The 20,153-nt window shown below is 52.1% G+C and overlaps 1 protein-coding gene and 1 long non-coding RNA gene across 3 annotated transcripts in view; both read left to right on the plus strand.

Annotated features, from left to right (window-relative positions):
- The window catches only part of ZC3H3 (zinc finger CCCH-type containing 3), a 66,767-nt gene that overhangs the window by 28,140 nt on the left and 18,474 nt on the right, over positions 1-20,153 (plus strand). The window contains exons 2-6 of the mRNA XM_050311943.1: positions 3,391-3,584; positions 7,730-7,811; positions 10,149-10,304; positions 12,222-12,291; positions 16,803-16,934. Of these exons, the coding sequence (XP_050167900.1) occupies positions 3,391-3,584; positions 7,730-7,811; positions 10,149-10,304; positions 12,222-12,291; positions 16,803-16,934 (634 nt within the window). The remainder of the gene's footprint in view (positions 1-3,390; positions 3,585-7,729; positions 7,812-10,148; positions 10,305-12,221; positions 12,292-16,802; positions 16,935-20,153) is intronic.
- On the plus strand, positions 15,036-16,645 carry LOC126638244 (uncharacterized). Of its 2 annotated transcripts, none has more exons than XR_007628561.1 (3): positions 15,036-16,182; positions 16,419-16,520; positions 16,555-16,645. It is a non-coding gene; the product is annotated as an uncharacterized LOC126638244 (long non-coding RNA). The 2 variants fall into 2 exon arrangements; XR_007628562.1 differs by having other exon boundaries at positions 16,172-16,238; positions 16,391-16,520.

Here is a 20,153-nt window from a genome sequence, read left to right on the forward strand (position 1 = left end):
ATATTTCAATACATATACTATAATGTGATATAATATATAATAAATGCAGTAAATATAATAAACATAATAAATGCAACAATATTATGAATACTCCACCTAATATAATAAATAATAGTATAATAAATATTATAAATAATATAGTAATTATATACTATATATAATAAACATATAGCAGTTATAATAAAGATAACAAAGATAATAGAGGTGGATTAATATATACAGATATATCTATATTTAATCTATAGGTATAACTATAGATAAAATATCTACCTAAATATAGATATATCTGATATGTATATCAGATATGTCTATATAAAATCCATATATATAAAAAATATAACTGAATATACATAATTGGATAGATATTCTCTATATTCAATAATGTATCAATAATATAAAATACTGTGAATAAAAATACCATCCAGGGCTCATATCAATTATCTCTGGATATTATTAAATATATGTCTTGAATATTTCTAGGTAATGGGATACATATATATATTTTTATATATATATTTATATATAAATTTTTTATATTTACACTTTTTATAAATATACTTTATATATATTTATAGATACTTTATATATACTTCATATATTTTTATGTATACTTTTAAATATTATTTATATATATTTACAGATACTTTAGGTATTTAGATATACTTTATTAGATATTTATTATTCATTTATGTGTTCTTTTATATATATTTATTATTTATTTTTATATTTATGTATACTTTATATATACACTTTATATATATACTTTATATATGTATTTTTATGTATATATATAAGATTAATTCATATGTATTCATTGACTACATCCAATAAAATCCGGAGATAATTGATAGACACAAGGCCTGGCGAACACAGATGATAATAAACAGATTTATGCATGAAAGAATCTCCATTTATGATTCTATGGAATGCATTGATCTTGTGTTTCAGTGCCTGGAACCGGGGGTGTCTGCTCAATAATTTGGGGAGTGAATTGTTTGTAGAATTGTTTGTATCTCTGTGTGCGATCCCGAGGTAATTTATGGACGGTACGGATGGAATCGGAAGATTTTCCAGAGCCTCCTGGAAGGGATTGGTGTCGTTTGGTGCCGGGCAAAGCCGTCCTGGAGATCCTGTGGATGGGCTTGTCCATGGGCAGGGACACCTCCCACTGTCCCAGGGGGATCCCACCTGGCCTTGGACACTCCCAGGGATCCAGGAGCAGCCACAGCTTCTCTGGGAATTCCATCCCAGCCCCTCCCCACCCTCCCAGCCAAGAATTCCTTCCCAACATCCCATCTAACCTGGGAAACCATTCCCTGTGTCTTGTTCCTCCATCCCTCATCCCAATTCCCTCTCCAGCTCTCCTGGAACCCCTTCAGACCCTGGAAGTGGCTCCAAGGTCTCCCTGGAGTTTCCCTTCTCCAGGCTGGACATTCCCAGCTCTCCCAGCCTGGCTGCAGAGCAGAGGTTCTCCAGCCCTGGGAGCATCTCTGGGGCCTCCTCTGGAATTTCTCCAGCAGCTCCAGGATTCTCCTGTGCTGAGGATCCCAGAGCTGGAGGCAGAAGTCCAGGTGGGATCTCTGGAGAGCCCCTCCCTCACCCTGCCGGCCCTTGGATATTTGATATCATTTGATATCATTTTTATTGGCCACATCAGGCCACGATGAAGCCCCGAGACCTCTCTCCAGGTCCTGCATCCGACGCTGGAGGAAACCTTGGCTTTTCCAAGGTTTTCCCTGAGGTTCTGGGTGGTCCAAGGGCGACCCAAGCGTCCCTTGTGCCATTGACGCCTTCACCCAACGACACGGGCTCTTTGTGGATTCCCAAGACTCGATGCTCCTCCCTGGAGCAATTCCACGAGGAGCAAACCCCTGGGAAAACTGGAAAGCGAGATCAACCTCTCCTTTATCCAACCTTCCCACAAAAAAAAAAAACCCCAGGCAGCGCTTGCCGGTTGGGAAGAACCCTCGGGAACCAGCGGGCTGTCAGGGGGAGCCTCTGGAATTGCCACCATTCCATTTTCCAGCTCTCCTTTTCTCCGGGAGAACGGGTTCCCCTTCAAGGAGACGCTGATAGGAATGGGGGGTTGGATCTCAATTTACGGATGTTGTGCGGCTGATGCGCCGTTTATGGACGTGCCGTTAATAGCATTACGGGCATAGTTCGGGCTTAATGCGAAATTAGAGCTCCAATTTGCATAAACAAATTACTGTTTGGATTAGCGCTAAATGAGGAAGGCGGCTGATGGTGGGGGAGATTGGATTTGGCTGTTTGGATGGTGGGGGAGGGACGGAAAAGCCGGGAGGCTCCGGCACGGGGTGGGTGTCAGGTCGTGGGCTGGGTGGGTTTTGGGGGTTTTTTTTGTCCCTCTGGGATCTTTAGCAAGGCAGTTGATGACAGGGGAGCTTCAGGTGGGACATCAGGGAGGAATTTCTTCATGGAAAGGGTTGTTAAATGTTGGAAGGGGCTGCCCAGGGAGGTTTGGAGTCTCCATCCCTGGAGGTGTCCAAGGAAGGACTGGACGAGGCACTCGCTGCTCTGGGCTGGGGGACAAGGTGGGGATGGGGCACAGGGGGTACTCGATGGCCTTGGAGGTCTTTTCCATGATGATTCTGTGATATTTATCCCTAAGGTATCACTTCAGAGCTCACTGATCCTTCAGGATAATGTTATGGGATTATTTTGGGCTCCTTTATGCCCTGGATTGTGGCTCCTGACCCATCCCGCTGCCTCCTTACGGGATTTGGGGATGCAGGGAGAGGTGGGAAGGTGGGAACAGGTTCCCAACACCACCCACTCAACCCCACTTGTGTCCCAGCATCTCCTGCAGGTGATAGATGGAGGTGGGAGTGGTCTTGGGTAACTTATCCCACACAGGGATCATAAAATCATGGAATGGCTTGGGTTGGAAGGGACCTTAAAGACCATCTCCTTCCAACCCCCCTGCCATGGGCAGGGATGTCACCCACTAGACCAGGTGGCTCAAAGTCCCATCCAACCTGACCTTGAGCACTTCCAGGGATACCAAAGCTTGTGGAGCTCCATAAAACTTGGTGAAGCTCATGGAAGATCCCACGTTGCTGATTCCGTCACGGGATTCCATCCACGTTTCCCTGTTTGCTGCAGGGGCTGGAGCTGCAAGCCAAGAGTGGGAGACAGTTCCTTGAAGGTCATTTTTTGGGTGTAAATCACTTGGAATCAGAGCTTTTCCTTCCTGGTTTTTCCATACATCCCCTCCATTCCAGTGGAAGGTGTCCCTGCCCTTGGCACCGGGCTCGGAATTAGACAACCTGGAAGGTCCCTTCCCACCCAAACCACTCGATCTGGCGCCTCTTTTGGGAACATCCTCCCTAATTTGATCTCCCCTTTGACTTTCTCCTTCTCCTGCAGGTCCCTGCTGATGAACCAAACCCGCCCATCGCCCCAGGGTGGTAAATCCCAGCCGGTGGCGCCGCGGTGGAGGAGCAAAGGCTTCCGCTGCATCGGCGGCGTCCTGTACCGAGTGTCGGCCAACAAGCTCTCCAAAACCTCCAGCACCCCCGGCAGGACCAGGGACCTGGGCACCAAAAGCCCCAGCAGAGCAGGTGAGAGCAGCAAGAGGGAAGGAACAACTGGGAGTTTGCTTCTGGTGGGCTCCAGTTTTCCTGTTTCCCTGGATTTATGTTTTGCCTCCGCGGTCAGGAACGGCGATGCCGGTTGTCCCGGCTGATCCATCTGCGTTCCCATCAAGGAATTTATTGGTGGGTGCTGGTGGCCAGTTAAGATTTGGTCCTGGGGATTGCACTTCCCTGCACCCCTGGGTCAATCCTGGGATTCCCAGGAGCGATGGAGCGTCTCATCCATCTCCTGGAGCAATGGGAAGAGCCGGAGTTTGCCGTGGCTCTTCTGTAGCTTCCTTTGTCGGTGATGGAGAACTTTGGCAAACCCTCAGTTTAGGGACGAGGGAAGTGTCACTCTCATTCCAGGAATCATTTTTGGGGAGTGTTTTGAGTATAAAACTCCCTCCCCTGGAGCACTTTGTGTTCCGAGGGAGGGGCAGCTGCTGAGAACGGTGCTCTCATCACACCCATGGATCCGCTCCCAAAGGGATCTCTGCGACTTCCAGGGAACTCTGCGAGCCAAAGACAGGAATAATACAAAATCCTGCCTTGGGAGCTTGGATTTGTCCCCATTTGTAGCTCCATCAAGGGTGGAAAAGCCTCAAAAAAAGAGCTCAAGCATTCCCTGCTCATCCCAGCACAGCAGAATCCCACAGGGAAAACCCCTTTCCCTTCGGGATAACTGGCATTTCAACCAGGATTTATTGGTTTTCCCTTTGCTGGAGCGTTAGGGGTGGGGTGGAAGCATTAAATTAATTAAACAAGCGGAATAATTGGGTTTCTCCGCTCCCAAGGAACCTTCCCTTCCTTCCAAAGGGTTACTCGGAGGGGTTTTGTTTGGTGGGGTTTCCAGTTTGGATTCCCTGACTGTCGGATCCGGAGCCTTGGATTGCTGAGCTCCCACAGGTGGAGGTTTGAGCCCTCTGGGGCCAACCTGTGGCAATCCCTTGGCCCCTTTTGAGGTCAGTCCCTTGTTTTTGGGGTTCCTCAATCCTTTACCCTTTTTGAACTCAATTCCATGGCCCTTTCGTGGCCTTGTCTTTGGGATTGTGAGATCCCTTGGCCCCTTCAGTCTCAATCCCTTGGTTTTGGGATTCCTCAATCTCTTGACCCCTTTGGGATCAATCCCTTGGCCTCTTCAGTCTCAATCCCTTAGTTTTGGGATTCCTCAATCCCTTGACCCCTTTATGATCAATCCCATGGCCCCTTTTGAGGTCAATTCCTTGTCTTTGGGATTTCTCTATCCCTTGAGTTTTGGGATTTCTTAATTCCAGACCCTTTTTGAGTTCAATCTTTTGGCCCCTTCAGTCTCAATCCTTTGGCTTTGGGATTGTTCAATCCCTTATCCCATTCCGGATCAGTTCCTTTGCTCCCTCAGTCTCAGTGCCTTGTCTTTGGGATTTTGGGATCCCTTGGCCCCTTCAATCTCAATCCCTCGGTTTTGGGATTCCTCAGTCCTTCCTGAGCTCAGTTCCATGGCCCCTCATTGTCTTTGGGATTGTGGGATCCCTTGGCCCCTTCAATCTCAATCCCTTGGTTTTGGGATTCCTCAATCCCTTGACCCCTTTGGGATCAATCCCATGGCCCCTTTTGAGGTCAATTCCTTGTCTTTGGGATTTCTCTATCCCTTGAGTTTTGGGATTTCTTAATTCCAGACCCTTTTTGAGCTCAATCTTTTGGTCCCTTCAATCTCAATCCTTTGGCTTTGGGATTGTTCAATCCCTTATCCCATTCTGGATCAGTTCCTTTGCTCCCTCAGTCTCAGTGCCTTGTCTTTGGGATTTTGGGATCCCTTGGCCCCTTCAATCTCAATCCCTCAGTTTTGGGATTCCTCAATCCTTTCTGAGCTCAATTCCATGGCCCCTCATTGTCTTTGGGATTTTGGGATCCCTTGACCCCTTCAATCTCAATCCCTCAGTTTTGGGATTCCTCAATCCCTTGACCCCTTTGGGATTAATCCCATGGCCCCTTTTGAGGTCAATTCCTTGGTTTTGGAATTTCTCTATCCCTTGACTCCTTTACAATCAATCCCATAGTTTGGGGATTCCTCAATTCCAGACCCTTTTTGAGCTCAATCTTTTGGTCCCTTCAATCTCAATCCTTTGGCTTTGGGATTGCTCAATCCCTTATCCCATTCCGGATCAGTTCCTTTGCTCCCTCAGTCTCAGTGCCTTGTCTTTGGGATTTTGGGATCCCTTGGCCTCTTCAATCTCAATCCCTCAGTTTTGGGATTCCTCAATCCTTTCTGAGCTCAATTCCATGGCCCATCATTGTCTTTGGGATTTTGGGATCCCTTGGCCCCTTCAATCTCAATCCCTTAGTTTTGGGATTCCTCAATCCCTTGACCCCTTTGGGATCAATCCCATGGCCCCTTTTGAGGTCAATTCCTTGTCTTTGGGATTTCTCTATCCCTTGAGTTTTGGGATTTCTTAATTTCAGATCCTTTTTGAGTTCAATCTTTTGGTCCCTTCAATCTCAATCCTTTGGTTTTGGGATTGTTCAATCCCTTATCCCAATCTGGATCAGTTCCTTTGCTCCCTCAGTCTCAGTGCCTTGTCTTTGGGATTTTTGGGATCCCTTGACCCCTTCAATCTCAATCCCTTGGTTTTGGGATTGGCTCAACCCCTTGACCCCTTTACAGTCAATCCCACAGTTTTAGGATTGGTCAATCCCTTACCCCTTTTGATCTCAGTTCCCTGCTCCCTCAGTCTCCGTGCCTTGTCTTTGGGATTTTGGGATCCCTTGGCCCCTTCAATCTCAATCCCTTGGTTTTGGGATTGCTCAATCCCTTGGTTTTGGGATTGCTCAATCCCTTGACCTTTCCACACTCAATCCCATGGTTTTGGGATTGCTCTTCCTTATCCCTCTGGATCTCAACCCTTTGGCCCCCTCCAATCAATCCCTTGGCCTTGGGATTCCTCAATCCCTTCCCTGTTTTGACCCCTGATCCCTCAACTCTGGAATTTCCGGGATCTGATCTTCCTCCATCCAGGCTCCTTCCCATCATCTGCTGACAGAACATCCTGGAGCTCATTAATTGAGGTTTCCTCATTAATAAAACCCCAGAACATTCCTGGGACACTGTGAGTGAGGCAGGAAAACAGGAAAACAGGGAAAAAAAATCCAGCGGGCAGCTCATCCCTCTTTTCTGGAGCCGGGGCTTGTTTGTCTCCGGTGAGGGAAATAAATCACCCCCGGCAGCTCCGAGTGCTGATCCTCGGAATCCGCGGCACCCTCTTGAAATGAATAATAATTAAGGAAATAAATTTCCCCGGGAAACTTTGGCTTCAGCAAGAAAAGCCGAGGAGGGGCCGCTGGGGGAGATGGAGCGCTCGGCTCTTCCCGACAGGAGCGGGATCGTGGGAGCTGCTGGAGGGGCTGGAAGTGGCTCAGGGAAGCCTTTTTTTTTCCAGAGGGCAGAGGGGTTTTTTTTTTTGGGAAGAGGAGGAGCGGGAGGGAATGTGGTGGATGGAGAAACTCTCCCGAGGGGGAGGGTTGGGAAGGGGAGCTGAGCACCTGCCTGGCATTGCTGGGGTCAAACGCTGCTTGATTCCAGGGATTGCCGTGAATGATCCCTGCCTTGGGATAAAAAAAAACAAACTGGATGCAGGAGATGGGTTTGGACCCCCCTGAGGTGTATTTTGGGTTATGGGAAAAAAAAACGGGATGCAGGAGATGCATCTGGACCTGGATCCCCCTGAGCTGTGTTTTGGGATTATGGAAAAGAAACCAGGATGCAGGAGATGGATCTGGACCCCCCTGAGCTGTGTTTTGGGATTATGGAATAGAAACCAGGATGCAGGAGATGGATCTGGACCTGGATCCCATCTAACCCTGGGAAGCCATTCCCTGTGTGCTGTCCCTCCATCCCTCATCCCAAATCCCTCTCCAGCTCTCCTGGAGCCCCTTCAGGCCCTGGAAGTGGCTCCAAAGTCTCCCTGGATCCTTCCCTTCTCCAGGTTGAACATTCCCAGCTCTCCAAGCCTGGCTCACAGCAGAACCATCCCATCCCATCCCATCCCACCCCCTCCCTCCGATCATTTCTGTGGATCCAAGATCCCGAGGTCCACGCCAATTCCCGCCAAGCGCCTGGATTCCCGGGATTGATCCGTGTTTTTCTCTGCTTCCAGCTCTGAGGTTGCACTCCACGCCCAGTCCCGGAATCTCTCCCTCCGGCCTCAGCAGATCCTCCTCGTGCCGATACATCGCCAGGTCCGTATTCCCGGGAAATCCCCCTCTGGATTCGGGCTCAGAGGGGGGATTGTTTGGGAGCTCCAGGAGTCTGGAGGATTTTCCTCGGCTTCTGCTTCCAGGTGGTTGTAACTGGGCGGAAAGCCACGGGAAAGCTGGGATTCCAAGGGGTGGATTCCGCTTGGGAAAGGTTGGGAAGGTTGTCAGTGGAAAGCTGCACCTCTCTGGGAGCAAATCCCACTTGGGAAAGGTTGGGAAGGTTGTCAGTGGAAAGCTGCACCTCTCTGGGAGCAAATCCCGCTTGGGAAAGGTTGGGAAGGTTGTCAATGGAAAGGTGCACCTCTCTGGGAGCAAATCCCGCTTGGGAAAGGTTGGGAAGGTTGTCAATGGAAAGCTGCACCTCTCTGGGAGCAAATCCCGCTTGGGAAAGGTTGGGAGGGTTGTCAATGAAAGCTGCACCTCTCTGGGAGCAAATCCCGCTTGGGAAAGGCTGGGAAGGTTGTCAATGGAAAGGTGCACCTCTCTGGGAGCAAATCCCGCTTGGAAAATCCCTTTTTAAGGTTGACCATGTCGTCCTCAAGAAAACCTGCAGGTTTGAAGGGATAAAATGGGATGAGGGAGAAACCTCATCCCACTTCATCCCTTCAAACCTGTGGGTTTTCCTTCCCTCCGTCCCACCAAATTCCCAGCTGGGAGTTTTGCCACCTGGCACCTGGAAAGCACATCCCTGACTCAAAATTAATTAGTACCAAAATCCAGCTTGGAAATGTTCCCTGTGCAGGTCAAAAAAGTCCTGGGGAGCCGCTCAGGGATCCCAAAAAAGGCGTCAGCAGAGGGGAAATTGTAATTCCAGCAAAGAAATATTCCCTGTCATCAATCCACGTCCTTGCCTTAGCCTTGGGAGCACCCCAAGCACCAGCCAGGAGGTTTTTGGTGGCCCTTGGAGGCCCCTGAAGGTGCCTGTGAGGAAGGGGGTGGTGCCGTTTCCGAGGCCGAAACGGGGCTTTGGCGCTTGGAATTCCGGCTGCAGGAATTGTCTCTTTGTCACGGGGTTTTGGAATCCTGGAAGGATCATCCACTTCCAACCCGCCCTGGCATGGGCAGGGACATTTCCCACTATCCCAGGATGTTCCCACCTGGCCTGGAACTCTTCCAGGGATGGGGCAGCCACAGACTTCTCTGGGAATTGCATCCCAGCCCCTCCCCACCCTCCCAGCCAAGAATTCCTTCCCAGTATCCCATCTAACCCTAGGAAGCCATTCCCTGTGTCCTGTCCCTCCATCCCTCATCCCAAATCCCTCTCCAGCTCTCCTGGAGCCCCTTCAGGCCCTGGAAGGGGCTCCAAGGTCTCCCTGGATCCTTCCCTTCTCCAGGTTGACCATTCCCAGCTCTCCCAGCCTGGTTCCTGAGCAGATTTTTCCTGGATAAATGTTTTACCACTGGATTATCCCCTTGGAGAGACCAAACGTGCTCTTTGTGCTGTTGCATCCCCTCGGATCCCGACACTTCCACTCTTCCTCCTGCTCCCACACATCTCCACAGCTGCTGGAAAAGGACCCTTCCAGCTGGAATGTCGTGGAGATTTTTAACGATCAGGGGTAAAATTGGCCAAAAATCAAAAATCCTTAAGAGTTCATGAACCTGAACTTCCCAATGTCTCAGTCTCCAGAGGGAATTTCGGGGCCCTCAGGGGTGTTGAGGTGTCTTCTCCACGTCAGGAAGAGCATCAGAGCAGCTGGTGGGGCACGTCCTGAAGTGCCCTCCCAGTTGTTCAACGTGGAAAAGGACGTTCCTGATGTTTCTTCCTCCTCCTATTCCCCAAAAAAATATCGGGAACTCATAAAATCAGAGGATGTGGAGGTGGGGAGGGATTTCACCGGAGTCACCTTGGGAGATTTTTAGTGATTTGGGGGGTAAATTTGGCCGAGAATCAAAGATACCTGAGAGCTCCTGAGCCTGAACTTCCCACTGTCTCACTCTCCAGAGGGAATTTCGGGGCCCTCAGGGGTGTTGAGGTGTCTTCTCCACGTCAGGAACAGCATCAGAGCAGCTGGTGGGGCACGTCCTGAAGTGCCCTCCCAGTTGTTCAGCGTGGATAAGGACGTTCCTGATGTTTCTTCCTCCTCCTATTCCCCCAAAAAATGTCGGGAACTCATAAAATCAGAGGATGTGGAGGTGGGGAGGCATTTCACCGGAGTCACCTTGGGAGATTTTCAGTGATTTTTTGGGGGTAAAATTGACCAAAAACCTGAGAGCTCCTGAGCCTGAACTTCCCCAAACATCTCCCATTCCGAGGTGAATTTGGGGCTGGGGTTGGAGGTGCCCCCTGACCCTGCTGTGTCTGTCCCCCCCTCACAGCCGTGCCGTGCAGAGGAGCTTGGCCATCATCCGCCAGGCCAGGCAGAGGAAGAAGAAGAAGGAATATTGCATGTACTACAACCGCTTCGGGAGGTGCAACCGCGGCCAGAGCTGCCCCTACATCCACGATCCCGACAAGGTCGCCGTCTGCACCAGGTGAGGGGTGGGTGTGGAAGTTGCTGGGGTGTCCTTTGGGTTTGGAGCTTGCTGGTGGGATGTTCCAAAGGGAATGGGGGGTGACAGCAGGGACCGCAGGGATGGGCGTTGTTGGGATGGATGAGGGTTGGGAGGGAGCTGCAGGAAGAGGATCGTGGAATGGTTGGGGTCGGAAAGGGTTTTGGGAGGTCATCCCATCATCCCAGGGACACCTCCCACTGTCCCAGGTTGCTCCAGCCTGGTTTTGGACACTGCCAGGGATGAGGCAGCCACAGATTCTCTGGGAATTCCAGCCCAGCACCTGGGAACAAAATATCCTGGAAATAACTGTCCTGCTTTAGTAGTTTTATTTCCAAGTGTAGATTTATTTCCAATTTAGTAGATTTATTTCCAAGTGTTGGCAAACCAGGGAAAAGAAAGTCCTTGTTCATCCACGGCTTGGGTTGGAAGGGAATTTTGAGGGTCATGGAATTCCAACACCCTGCCGTGGGCAGGGACATCTCCCACTATCCCAGGTGGTTCCAACCTGGCCTTGGACACTGCCAGGGATCCAGGGGCAGCCACAGCTTCTCTGGGAATTCCATCCCAGCTCCTACCCACCCTCCCAGGGAAAAATTCCTTCCCAATATCCCATCTAACCCTCTGGCAGTTTGAAACCATTCCCTGTGTCCTGTCCCTCCATCCCTTGTCCCAAGCCCCTCTCCAGCTCTCCTGGAGCCCCTTTAAGGCCCTGGAAGGGGCTCCAGGTTCTCCCTGGATCCTTCTCCTCTGAGCTGAGGGACTTGAGACCCTTCCCTGAGCACACAGGGGGTGATTCCCAGGGCAGCACTTCCCAGATCCGCTCGGATCCACACAACAGGCTCGATTCCCTCGTCCGGTGACGTCGTGCGGCTCCGAGAGCGGATGATTAATTCCAGGAGAACGGGACTCCCGTTGCCAGCTCGTTAGACCTGCCCAGGAGTTGATTAAACTCCATTATTAGTCGTTTAAAAAGCGCAGAAAAGCCAAATCCGCTGATGAACTCCCGGAGTAATTTCTCCATAAAAAATTGCTGCCGTGCCGGGATCGCTTGGAAGCCGCGCCGGGCTCGGTGGGAGATCACGGAGCAGGGAAAGGTGATTTATGGAGCGGGGGTTAACAGATTTCACTCCTTCTCACTCACTCTCCCACAACACATCCCCCACAGCTCCTCGCCTGCTTTAGGAATTGCTGCTCCTTGAGGGTTTTTGGGATCTCCATCCCGCCCCTTTTCCGTGGATCGCTGGAGGACAACACCGGTTGTGTCTCCTCCTCCCGGTGCCTTCAGCCCCAATCCCAATATTTACCTTTCCATTATCATCCCCTTAGCTTTGTGAATCTCCTGCCACAGTGGCAGCTCCTGGGAAAACTTCTGGCTCCAGGAATCCTCCCATGCTTTGGGATCTTGGGTTCTGTCCCGTGCCTGCCTCTGCTCCTCCAGGGTTTTGGCCGTTCCCACCCGGAGCTCCTCCCGTGGAGTCATGGAAAGGGTTGGGTTGGAAGGGGCCTTCAAGATCATGGAATTCCAACCCCCCTGCCACGGGCAGGGACACTTTCCGCTCTCCCAGGTTGCTCCAAGCTGGATCCAAACTCTCCTTGAACGCTCCAGGGACGGTGATTCCATCCTGGAGCAATCAGGGCTCTCGGAAGGACCTTTCCTCCTTCGGGGAGCGTCACCCCTGAATTTTGGGGTGCAGGCCTTGCCCTGCCAACTGCTCTGAGCAGCCAGATAGGATGAAAGAACCAAATCCATCAGGAATCAGCAGCTGCTCTTCTAACAGGAGGAACCTTCCCCAATTTGGGGCGTGGAATGGCTCTCGACGAGTGTTTGGTGCGTTCAAAACCTCGTGGTTTGGGACCCACCTCGTGCCCAACCCTCTCCATCTGGTGTCATTCCAGGTTTCTCCGTGGCACGTGCAAGAAGACAGATGGGACCTGCCCCTTTTCCCACAAGGTGTCCAAGGACAAGGTCTGGATGACATTCCAAGGGATGTGGGGGGGGTTGTTGGGAAGGTTCTCCCTGAAGGAGGAGGGAGGGTTTGTGTTTGCTGCCCAAGATGTTCAGGATCCTGGATCGGGACAGAGCCATGGAGTGGTTTGGGGTGGAAGGGACCGTAAAAATCATGGAATTCCAACCCCCTGCCATGGGCAGGGACACCTCCCACTGTCCCAGGTTGTTCCAACCTGGCCTGGGACACTTCCAGGGATGGGGCAGTCACGGCTTCTCTGGGAATTCCATCCCTGCCCCTCCCCACCTTATGGTTAGAAAAGAGGTCTGGAAAAGGGAAAAGAACCTGGAGGAGAGGGAAAGGACCCTGGAGAAGAAGGAAAGGAACCTGGATGGAAGGGAAAGCTGGAGAAGAGGGAAAAGAACCTGGAGGAGAGGGAAAAGGAGCCTGGAGGAGAGGGAAGAGAGCCTGGAAGGAGGGGAAAACTGGAGAAGAGGGAAAAGAATCTGGAGGAAAAGGACTCTGGTGGAGAGGGAAAGGAGCCTGGAGAGGCAAAAGAGAGTGGAGGAGAAAGAAAAACTGGCAGTTAGGGAATTTTGCTCCATAAAGGATTGCAGGGCAGAGCAGGGAATTCTCCAGCTGGGATCGGAGCCCAGGATTGCTCCAGCAGCAATGGACAGAGCCCAGGAACCACGAGCAGTCTGGTTTTGGGAGCGCAGGGAGCTGCTCCCACAGCTCTTCCCTTGCCAGGAGGTGAAGGATCAACAGCTCTTGGGTTCAGGATGAAACCCAGGTGCACTCCCGTGCCTCAGTTTCCCCGCTGAAAAATGGGGATAATCCCGGTTTTCTGTGGGAAAGCCGCGTGGGTTCAGCTGCCCCAGAGCTTTCCCTGGAGAGGAAAAGGAAGGTGGAGGAGAGGGAAAGGAACCTGGAGGAGAAAGAAAGGATCGTGGAGGAGAGGGAAAGGAGCTTGGGGAAGTGGGAAGCTGGGGAAGAGGGAAAGGAACCTGGAGGAGAGGGAAAAGAGACTGGAGGAGAGGGAAGGGAGCCTGGAAGGAAGGGAAAGCTGGAGAAGAGGGAAAAGAACCTGGAGGAGAGGGAGGGAGCCTGGAGGAGAGGGAAAAACTGGCAGTTAAGGGATTTTGCTCCATAAAGGATGGAGGATTGCAGGGCAGAGCAGGGAATTCTCCAGCTGGGATCAGAGCCCTGGATTCCTCCAGCAGTGTCTGAGAGATCCCAGGAACCACGAGCGAGCCGGTTTTGGGAGCTCAGGGCAGCTGCTCCCACAGCTCTTCCCCTTGAGGGAGCTCGGCGAGGAATCAGCGATTTTTCCTCCCCGATGGAGCTCCCGAAGTGCCCCCCGTGAGCCACGCGTGGAGTTTGGGATGGTGGAAAGCTCCTCTCCCGCAGCCGGAGCGGCCGCGAAGGGACTCAGGGAGAGGGGGGGGTTGTTTGTGCGGCCGGGCCGGGGCGAGAAGAAGGTTAATTGAAATCAGGAGAAGCTGCTGCCCCTCGATAATGGCCCGGCCTCGGCAGCCGGGAGGGGCTGCGCTTCGGAGGGGGAAGAGCCGCCTTTATTATCCCTTTTTATTGGAGCTAATTCGGGCTCTCCATCAAAAGGCGCATTAAGGGAGTCGTTGGCGCCCTGTCCTTTCGGGAATGTCGGAGCTTAAGAGGCGATTAAGGATAAACTCTTCTCTGGTTGTTGGTTTTGTTTTGTTTTTTTTTTTAATGAGCGTCCCTTTTGTTTTCTTACCTCTCTGGTGGCTCGGGATAAACCCTCCCCGTGCCCTTCAGGGATAATAAGGGGGGTTTTTTTGTGTTGTTTTTTATTTTCCCTGGATAGTCCCTGCCCGGGGTTGTTGTAGGGTTGGTAAATGTCGAGGTGCTGGAGGAGAGGGAAAGGAGCCTGGTGGAGAAGGGAGGGAGCCTGGAGAAGAGTGAGAAAGGAGCCTGGAGGAAAGGAAAAGGAGCCTGGAGGAGAGGAAAAGGAACCTGGAGGAGAAAGGGAAAAGGAGCCTGGAGGAGAGGAAAAGGAACCTGGAGAGGGAAAGGAGTCTGGAGGGAAAGGAGTCTGGAGGAGAGGAAAAGGAACCTTGAGAGGGAAAGGACCATAGAGGAGGGGGAAAGGAACCTGGAGAGGGAAAGGAGCCTGGAGGAGAGGGAATGGAGCCTGGAGGAGAGGGAAATAACTGGGAGGAGAGGAAAAGGAACCTGGAGGAAAGGGAAAAGAGCCTGGAGGAGAGGAAGAGGAGCCTGGAGAGGGAAAGAACAGTGGAGGAGTGGGAATGGAGCCTGGAGAAGGGGGAAAGGAGCCTGGAGGAGAGGAAAAGGAGCCTGGAGGAGAGGAAAAGGAGCCTGAAGAAAAGGAAAAGAGCCTGGAGGAGGGAAAGGAGCCTGGAGGAGAGGGAAGCTGGAGAAAAGGGAAAGGAGCCTGGAGGAGAGGAAAAGGAATCTGGAGGAGTGAGGAAGGAGCCTGGAGGAGAGGAAAAGGAGCCTGGAGAAGTGGGAAAGGAACCTGGAGAGGGAAAGGAGCCTGGAGGAGAAGGAAAAGGAACCTGGAGAAAAGGGAAAGGAGTCTGGAGGAAAGGAAAAGGAGCCTGGAGAGGGAAAGAACAGTGGAGGAGTGGGAATGGAGCCTGGAGAAGGGGGAAAGGAGCCTGGAGGAGGAAAGGAAAAGGAGACTAGAGGAGAAGGGAAGGAGCCTGGAGAAGGGGGAAAGGAGCCTGGAGAGGGAAAGGACCTAGAGGAGGGGGAATGGAACCTGGAGGAGAGGGAAATAACTGGGAGGAGAGGAAAAGGAACCTGGAGGAAAGTGAAAGGAACCTGGAGGAGAGGGAAGCTGGAGAAGGGGGAAAGGAGCCTGGAGGAGAGGAAAAGGAGCCTGGAGGAGAGGAAAAGGAGCCTGGAGGAGAGGGAAGCTGGAGAAGGGGGAAAGGAGCCTGGAGGAGAGGAAAAGGAGCCTGGAGGAAAGGAAAAGGAGCCTGGAGGAGAGGAAAAGGAGCCTGGAGGAGAGGGCAAGGAACTGGCAGGACTGGGATGCTGCCAGTGAGTGGAGGGATTGCTCCCATGCTGAGCAGGGAGGAAATTGGGGATGTGGGCGGATCAGGAGGAGCTGGACCACCTCAGCACATCCTGCCTGTGGCAGGGGGTGAGTTAAGGATGCTGGAATGTCACAGCAGGCTGGGAATTTGGGGTTAGTTCCAGCAGCTGGCACCAGGTGAAGTTTGGATCCTGCTCCGTCCGTTTTCCCTGTGGTGCCTCAGGAATGGGGGGTGTGGGAATGGGGCTGTGCTCCTGGATCCAGTGCTCCTCTTTTCAAACCTCTGGATTTGAAAGGAGCCTGGGCTCTCCTTGTCTTTTCCCTCCTCCCTGGGACATCCCTCCTGGAACATCCCACAGGGATATCCCATTGCTCGTGGTGGGCATTCCTTGGATCGGTGCAGCCTCCCCAAAATCCTTGTGGGAGTTCCAGGACCCACCTTTTGGAGCCTTTATCCATGGGAAAGCCAAATAGGGGAGCAGCCCCAGGATGAGGTTTCAGCCTCTGTGGTGGCTGGAACTTCCCATGGGATGTTGATCCCTGTCGCTGCCGTTCCCACCTCCGTGGCTGCATCATCCCTTGGGAACGATGTTCTCCAGGTCTTTTGGGATTGCTCCAGCCCTTCCCTGGGCCCTACAGACACAGCTCTCCCCTCCTGGTGGCTGCTCCCTGCTTTTCCCCCCCTTCCCAGCATCCCGAGGGAAACATTCCTTGCCAGGGCTCCGAAGGAAGAGCTAAAAATCCCTCTGGGATCAGGGGCTGACAAGAAGTTTCTATTTATTTCCATTCTCTGGGAGAGGGTTGGAATGGTTCTGGATCCGGAGCTGAGGGGAGGTTGGAATGGTTCTGGATCCAGAGCTGAGGGGAGGTTGGAATGGTTCTGGAGCTGAGGGGGGGTTGGAATGGTTCTGGAGCTGAGGGGGGGTTGGAATCGTTCTGGATCTGGAGCTGAGGGGAAATTGGAATGGTTCTGGAGCTGAGGGGGGGTTGGAATGGTTCCAGCTCTGGAGCTGAGGGGAGGTTGGAATGGTTCTGGAGCTGAGGGGAGGTTGGAATGGTTCTGGAGCTGAGGGGAGGTTGGAATGGTTCTGGAGCTGAGGGGAGGTTGGAATGGTTCTGGATCCAGAGCTGAGGGGAGGTTGGAATGGTTCTGGATCCAGAGCTGAGGGGAGGTTGGAATGGTTCTGGATCCAGAGCTGAGGGGAGGTTGGAATGGTTCTGGCTCTGGAGCTGAGGGGAGGTTGGAATGGTTCTGGATCTGGAGCTGAGGGGAGGTTGGAATGGTTCTGGATCCGGAGCTGAGGGGGGGTTGGAATGGTTCTGGATCCAGAGCTGAGGGGAGGTTGGAATGGTTCTGGCTCCGGAGCTGAGGGGAGGTTGGAATGGTTCTGGAGCAGAGGGGAGGTTGGAATGGTTCTGGAGCTGAGTGGGGGTTGGAATGGTTCCAGCTCCAGAGCTGAGGGAACGCTGCCGGGTTTTCTCTTGCAGATGCCGGTGTGTTCCTACTACCTGAAAGGGATCTGCAGCAACAGCAACTGCCCCTACAGCCACGTCTACGTGTCCAGGAAGGCAGAGGTGTGCCAGGATTTCCTCAAGGGATATTGTCCCATGGGAGAGAAGGTAAGGAAAGAGTTTATCCTGGTTTATCCCGGTTTATCCCGGGGTCCGAAGGCGACATTCCGACAGCACCACGGGGCTGGAAAACACCCCTGGAAGGGGATGAACAGCAGTCCTGTGCTTTTCCCAAGGAATTGTGGAAAAGGGGTTTACAGGCAGGGAAAAAAAAAAAAGAAAAAAAGGATTGAAATCCAAGGTTTCAGCTCGGGTAAATGTTGTGCTGGTGTTTCCCGGGAAGAACCTTCCATGTTTCCCATGTCCGGTTGTGCCTGCCTGGAAAACCCCTCCCCTAAAGAGAGGGAAAGGAGAAGGCTTGTGATTCCCTGTTTTCCATAGAAAATCTATGGATGTTAAGGTTTGTTTTCCATGCTGGCTTCGGGATGGGTTTAAAAGTTAAAGTTAAAATTCCCTGGAATTTTAGGGCTCCTGCGTGCAAAAAAAACCCCATGGAATGTCGGGGTTTGTCCAGCATCTTGTGGCTCCCCCATTCTTTGCCAGGGATGGGGGAAGGGGGTGGCAGCGAGTTCAGGTCCTCACTGGGGTCCTCAGAAGGGTGTGGAGCTGCTGGATGAGTCCAGAGGAGCCCATGGAGATGCTCCAAGGGCTGGAGCCCCTCAGCTCTGGAGCCAGGCTGGGAGAGCTGGGAATGTTCACCCGGAGAAGGGAAGGATCCAGGGAGACCTCAGAGCCCCTTCCAGAGCCTAAAGGGGCTCCAGGAGAGCTGGAGAGGGACTGGGGACAAGGGATGGAGGGACAGGACACAGGGAATGGCTTCCCAGGGTTAGATGGAATACTGGGAAGGAATTCTTCCCTGTGAGAGTGGTGAGAGGTTGGGATGGAATTCCCAGAGAAGCTGTGGCTGCCCCATCCCTGGAAGTGTTCCAGGCCAGGTTGGAGCAACCTGGGATAGTGGGAGGTTGGGAGGGGATGGGAATGGATGACCATTAAAGGTCCCTTCCCATCCCAACCATTCCATGATTCCAAGATTTGCTGAGCAGTGCTGTCCCATCTCTGAGCCCAGGGGGAGGTTGGCAGCCACCTCTTCCTCAGTCTGCTTCCCTCCGAGGAAAACAGAATTCTGGGATGCTTTTCCCATGGAAAAACCTGGATCTGTGACTTAAAACTTGCTGCTCCTGGAGATCCTTCCTGCCTTCCACTGGGGAAGATGCTGGGATGAGCAGTTGGATTCTTGGACCCACGAGCTGGAGCTCCAAAGGGCTTTTCTCCCTCTTTCCTCCATCCCTGTGGATGGAGGAGCTGAAGGTGCCCAGTTCCCATCCCCGTGGTGTCATCCCCTGTGCCAGAATCCAGACACGACCTTGGGTGGAATAATTGGATGATTTAGATCCAGGAAAAGACCTCAAAGCCCATCGAGCTCAACCCTTCACCCGGCGCTGCCAAAATTCCCACCTTTTCCCGAAAGGAAAAAGCGCCGCGGAGCAAAAACCGGGCGAAAAAGAAAGGATGGGGGAAAAAAAAACTCCAAAAGGGAGAGTTTTAGGGCAAGCAGCAGATCAGCAGCAGTGAAAGGAGGCTCTAATAAATTAGTCTGGGCTTAATTCCTTCTCGTGGAAGGAAGGGGACGGAGCGTGGGATAAACGATTCCCCGGGATCCGGAAAATGCGGGAATCCCGCCCTCCTCAGTCTGCTTCCCTCCGAGGAAAACAGAATTCTGGGATGCTTTTCCTATGGAAAAACCTGGATCTGTGACTTAAGACTTGCTGCTCCTGGAGATCCCTTCCTGCCTTCCACTGGGGAAGATGCTGGGATGAGCAACTGGATTCTTGGATCCACGTCCTGGAGCTCCAAAGGGCTTTTCTCCCTCTTTCCTCCATCCCTGGGCGGGGGCAAAGAGGGAGGAAAGGCCTGCCAATTATTTCTAAAACTATTGCAATTTAAATGAAAACATCAAGGAGATAGTTGGAATATTTCTCCTATTAGGAAAAGTGCTTACGGCGTCACTTGGGGAGCCGCTCTCCCCGGGATGATGGATAGCAGCCCGGAATTACAGACGGGGCAGAAACTGCTGAGAGGGCCAGATTTCCACTGGGGAGGAGTTAAAACCACCAGCCTGGGCTGCCAAGGGTTAATTTTGTTCTCTAAATAATAATGAGGGGTGGGGGCGGGGAAGTGCTGAGTCGGCGGCTTTTCGCTGCGAGCGGAAAAGTCCTCAAATGGACCCCGGAGAGTTGATGATATTCCCGGGAATAGAGGGGGGGAAAACGTTAACCTCGCTCGTTAAAGACACACACTCCCCTTTTGCTGGTGAATAATTGAGGCTGGGAGTAAATCTCCACCTCGTTCTGCCCTGGGAAACGGGGAGAAGCTCCTGGGTGGGAGTCCTGGGTGGGGCAGCTCCCAGGAAGGAAAGGGATAATTCGGGATTTGGGTGGTTTTGGGGCTGATATTGGGGACTCTTCTCCCGCTGGTGTTTTCCTCCCAGCGTGCTCCCCTCCCCCCAAAGATAAGTTCCGTATTTTTATCAGGCTTCCATCAAAAATGCCCGTTGTGATCCGTAATTTACGACGTGAAGTTACTTCCTTGGGTGTCTCGTGGGATTCCAGGACAAGTGAGTGGATCAAGGCCTTGGACCCACCCCGTGGGCTGGGAGTCCAACTGCAGGCACCAACCTGCTCTGGCTTCGTCGGGAATTACGGAGGATTAAGGGAGAAAGCTTCGACTTGGCATTCCCAAATCCCTTTTTCAGGAATGTGGGCCCCTTTGGGAAAGGGGGCAATTCCTGTAGGGAAGCAGGTCCTTCGTTAAGGGAATGTCATCCCCAGTGTTAATTGGGTTGGACTGGATGACCTTGGGGGGTCTTTTCCCACCTAAAGGGGGGGAAGAGATATTAGGAATAAATTACTGTGAGGATATTGGGAATATCCTCATTACATCCAAATTACTGTGAGGATATTAGGAAGAGATATCAGGAATAAATTCCTTACTGTGAGGATGGTGAGACCCTGGCACAGGTTACCCAGAGAATCTGTGGCTGCCCCATCCCTGGAAGTGTCCAAGACCAGGTTGGAGCAACCTGGGATAGTGGGGAGTGTCCCTGCCCACAGCAGGGGGTTGGAATTCCAGGATCTTTTAGATCCCTTCCAACCCAAACCATATTTGATGGGCTGAGATCTCTGCATGGCCAAGAGCTTGGATCTGGGAATCACCACAAGCACTTGGATCACATCCATGGGTGATCCCAAGGAGCAGCTGCCTTGGGAT

The sequence above is a fragment of the Myiozetetes cayanensis genome, unplaced genomic scaffold (genome assembly GCF_022539395.1).
Source record: "Myiozetetes cayanensis isolate MyiCay16 unplaced genomic scaffold, myiCay2020 scf1, whole genome shotgun sequence".
In the NCBI taxonomy this organism is placed as follows: domain Eukaryota; kingdom Metazoa; phylum Chordata; class Aves; order Passeriformes; family Tyrannidae; genus Myiozetetes; species Myiozetetes cayanensis.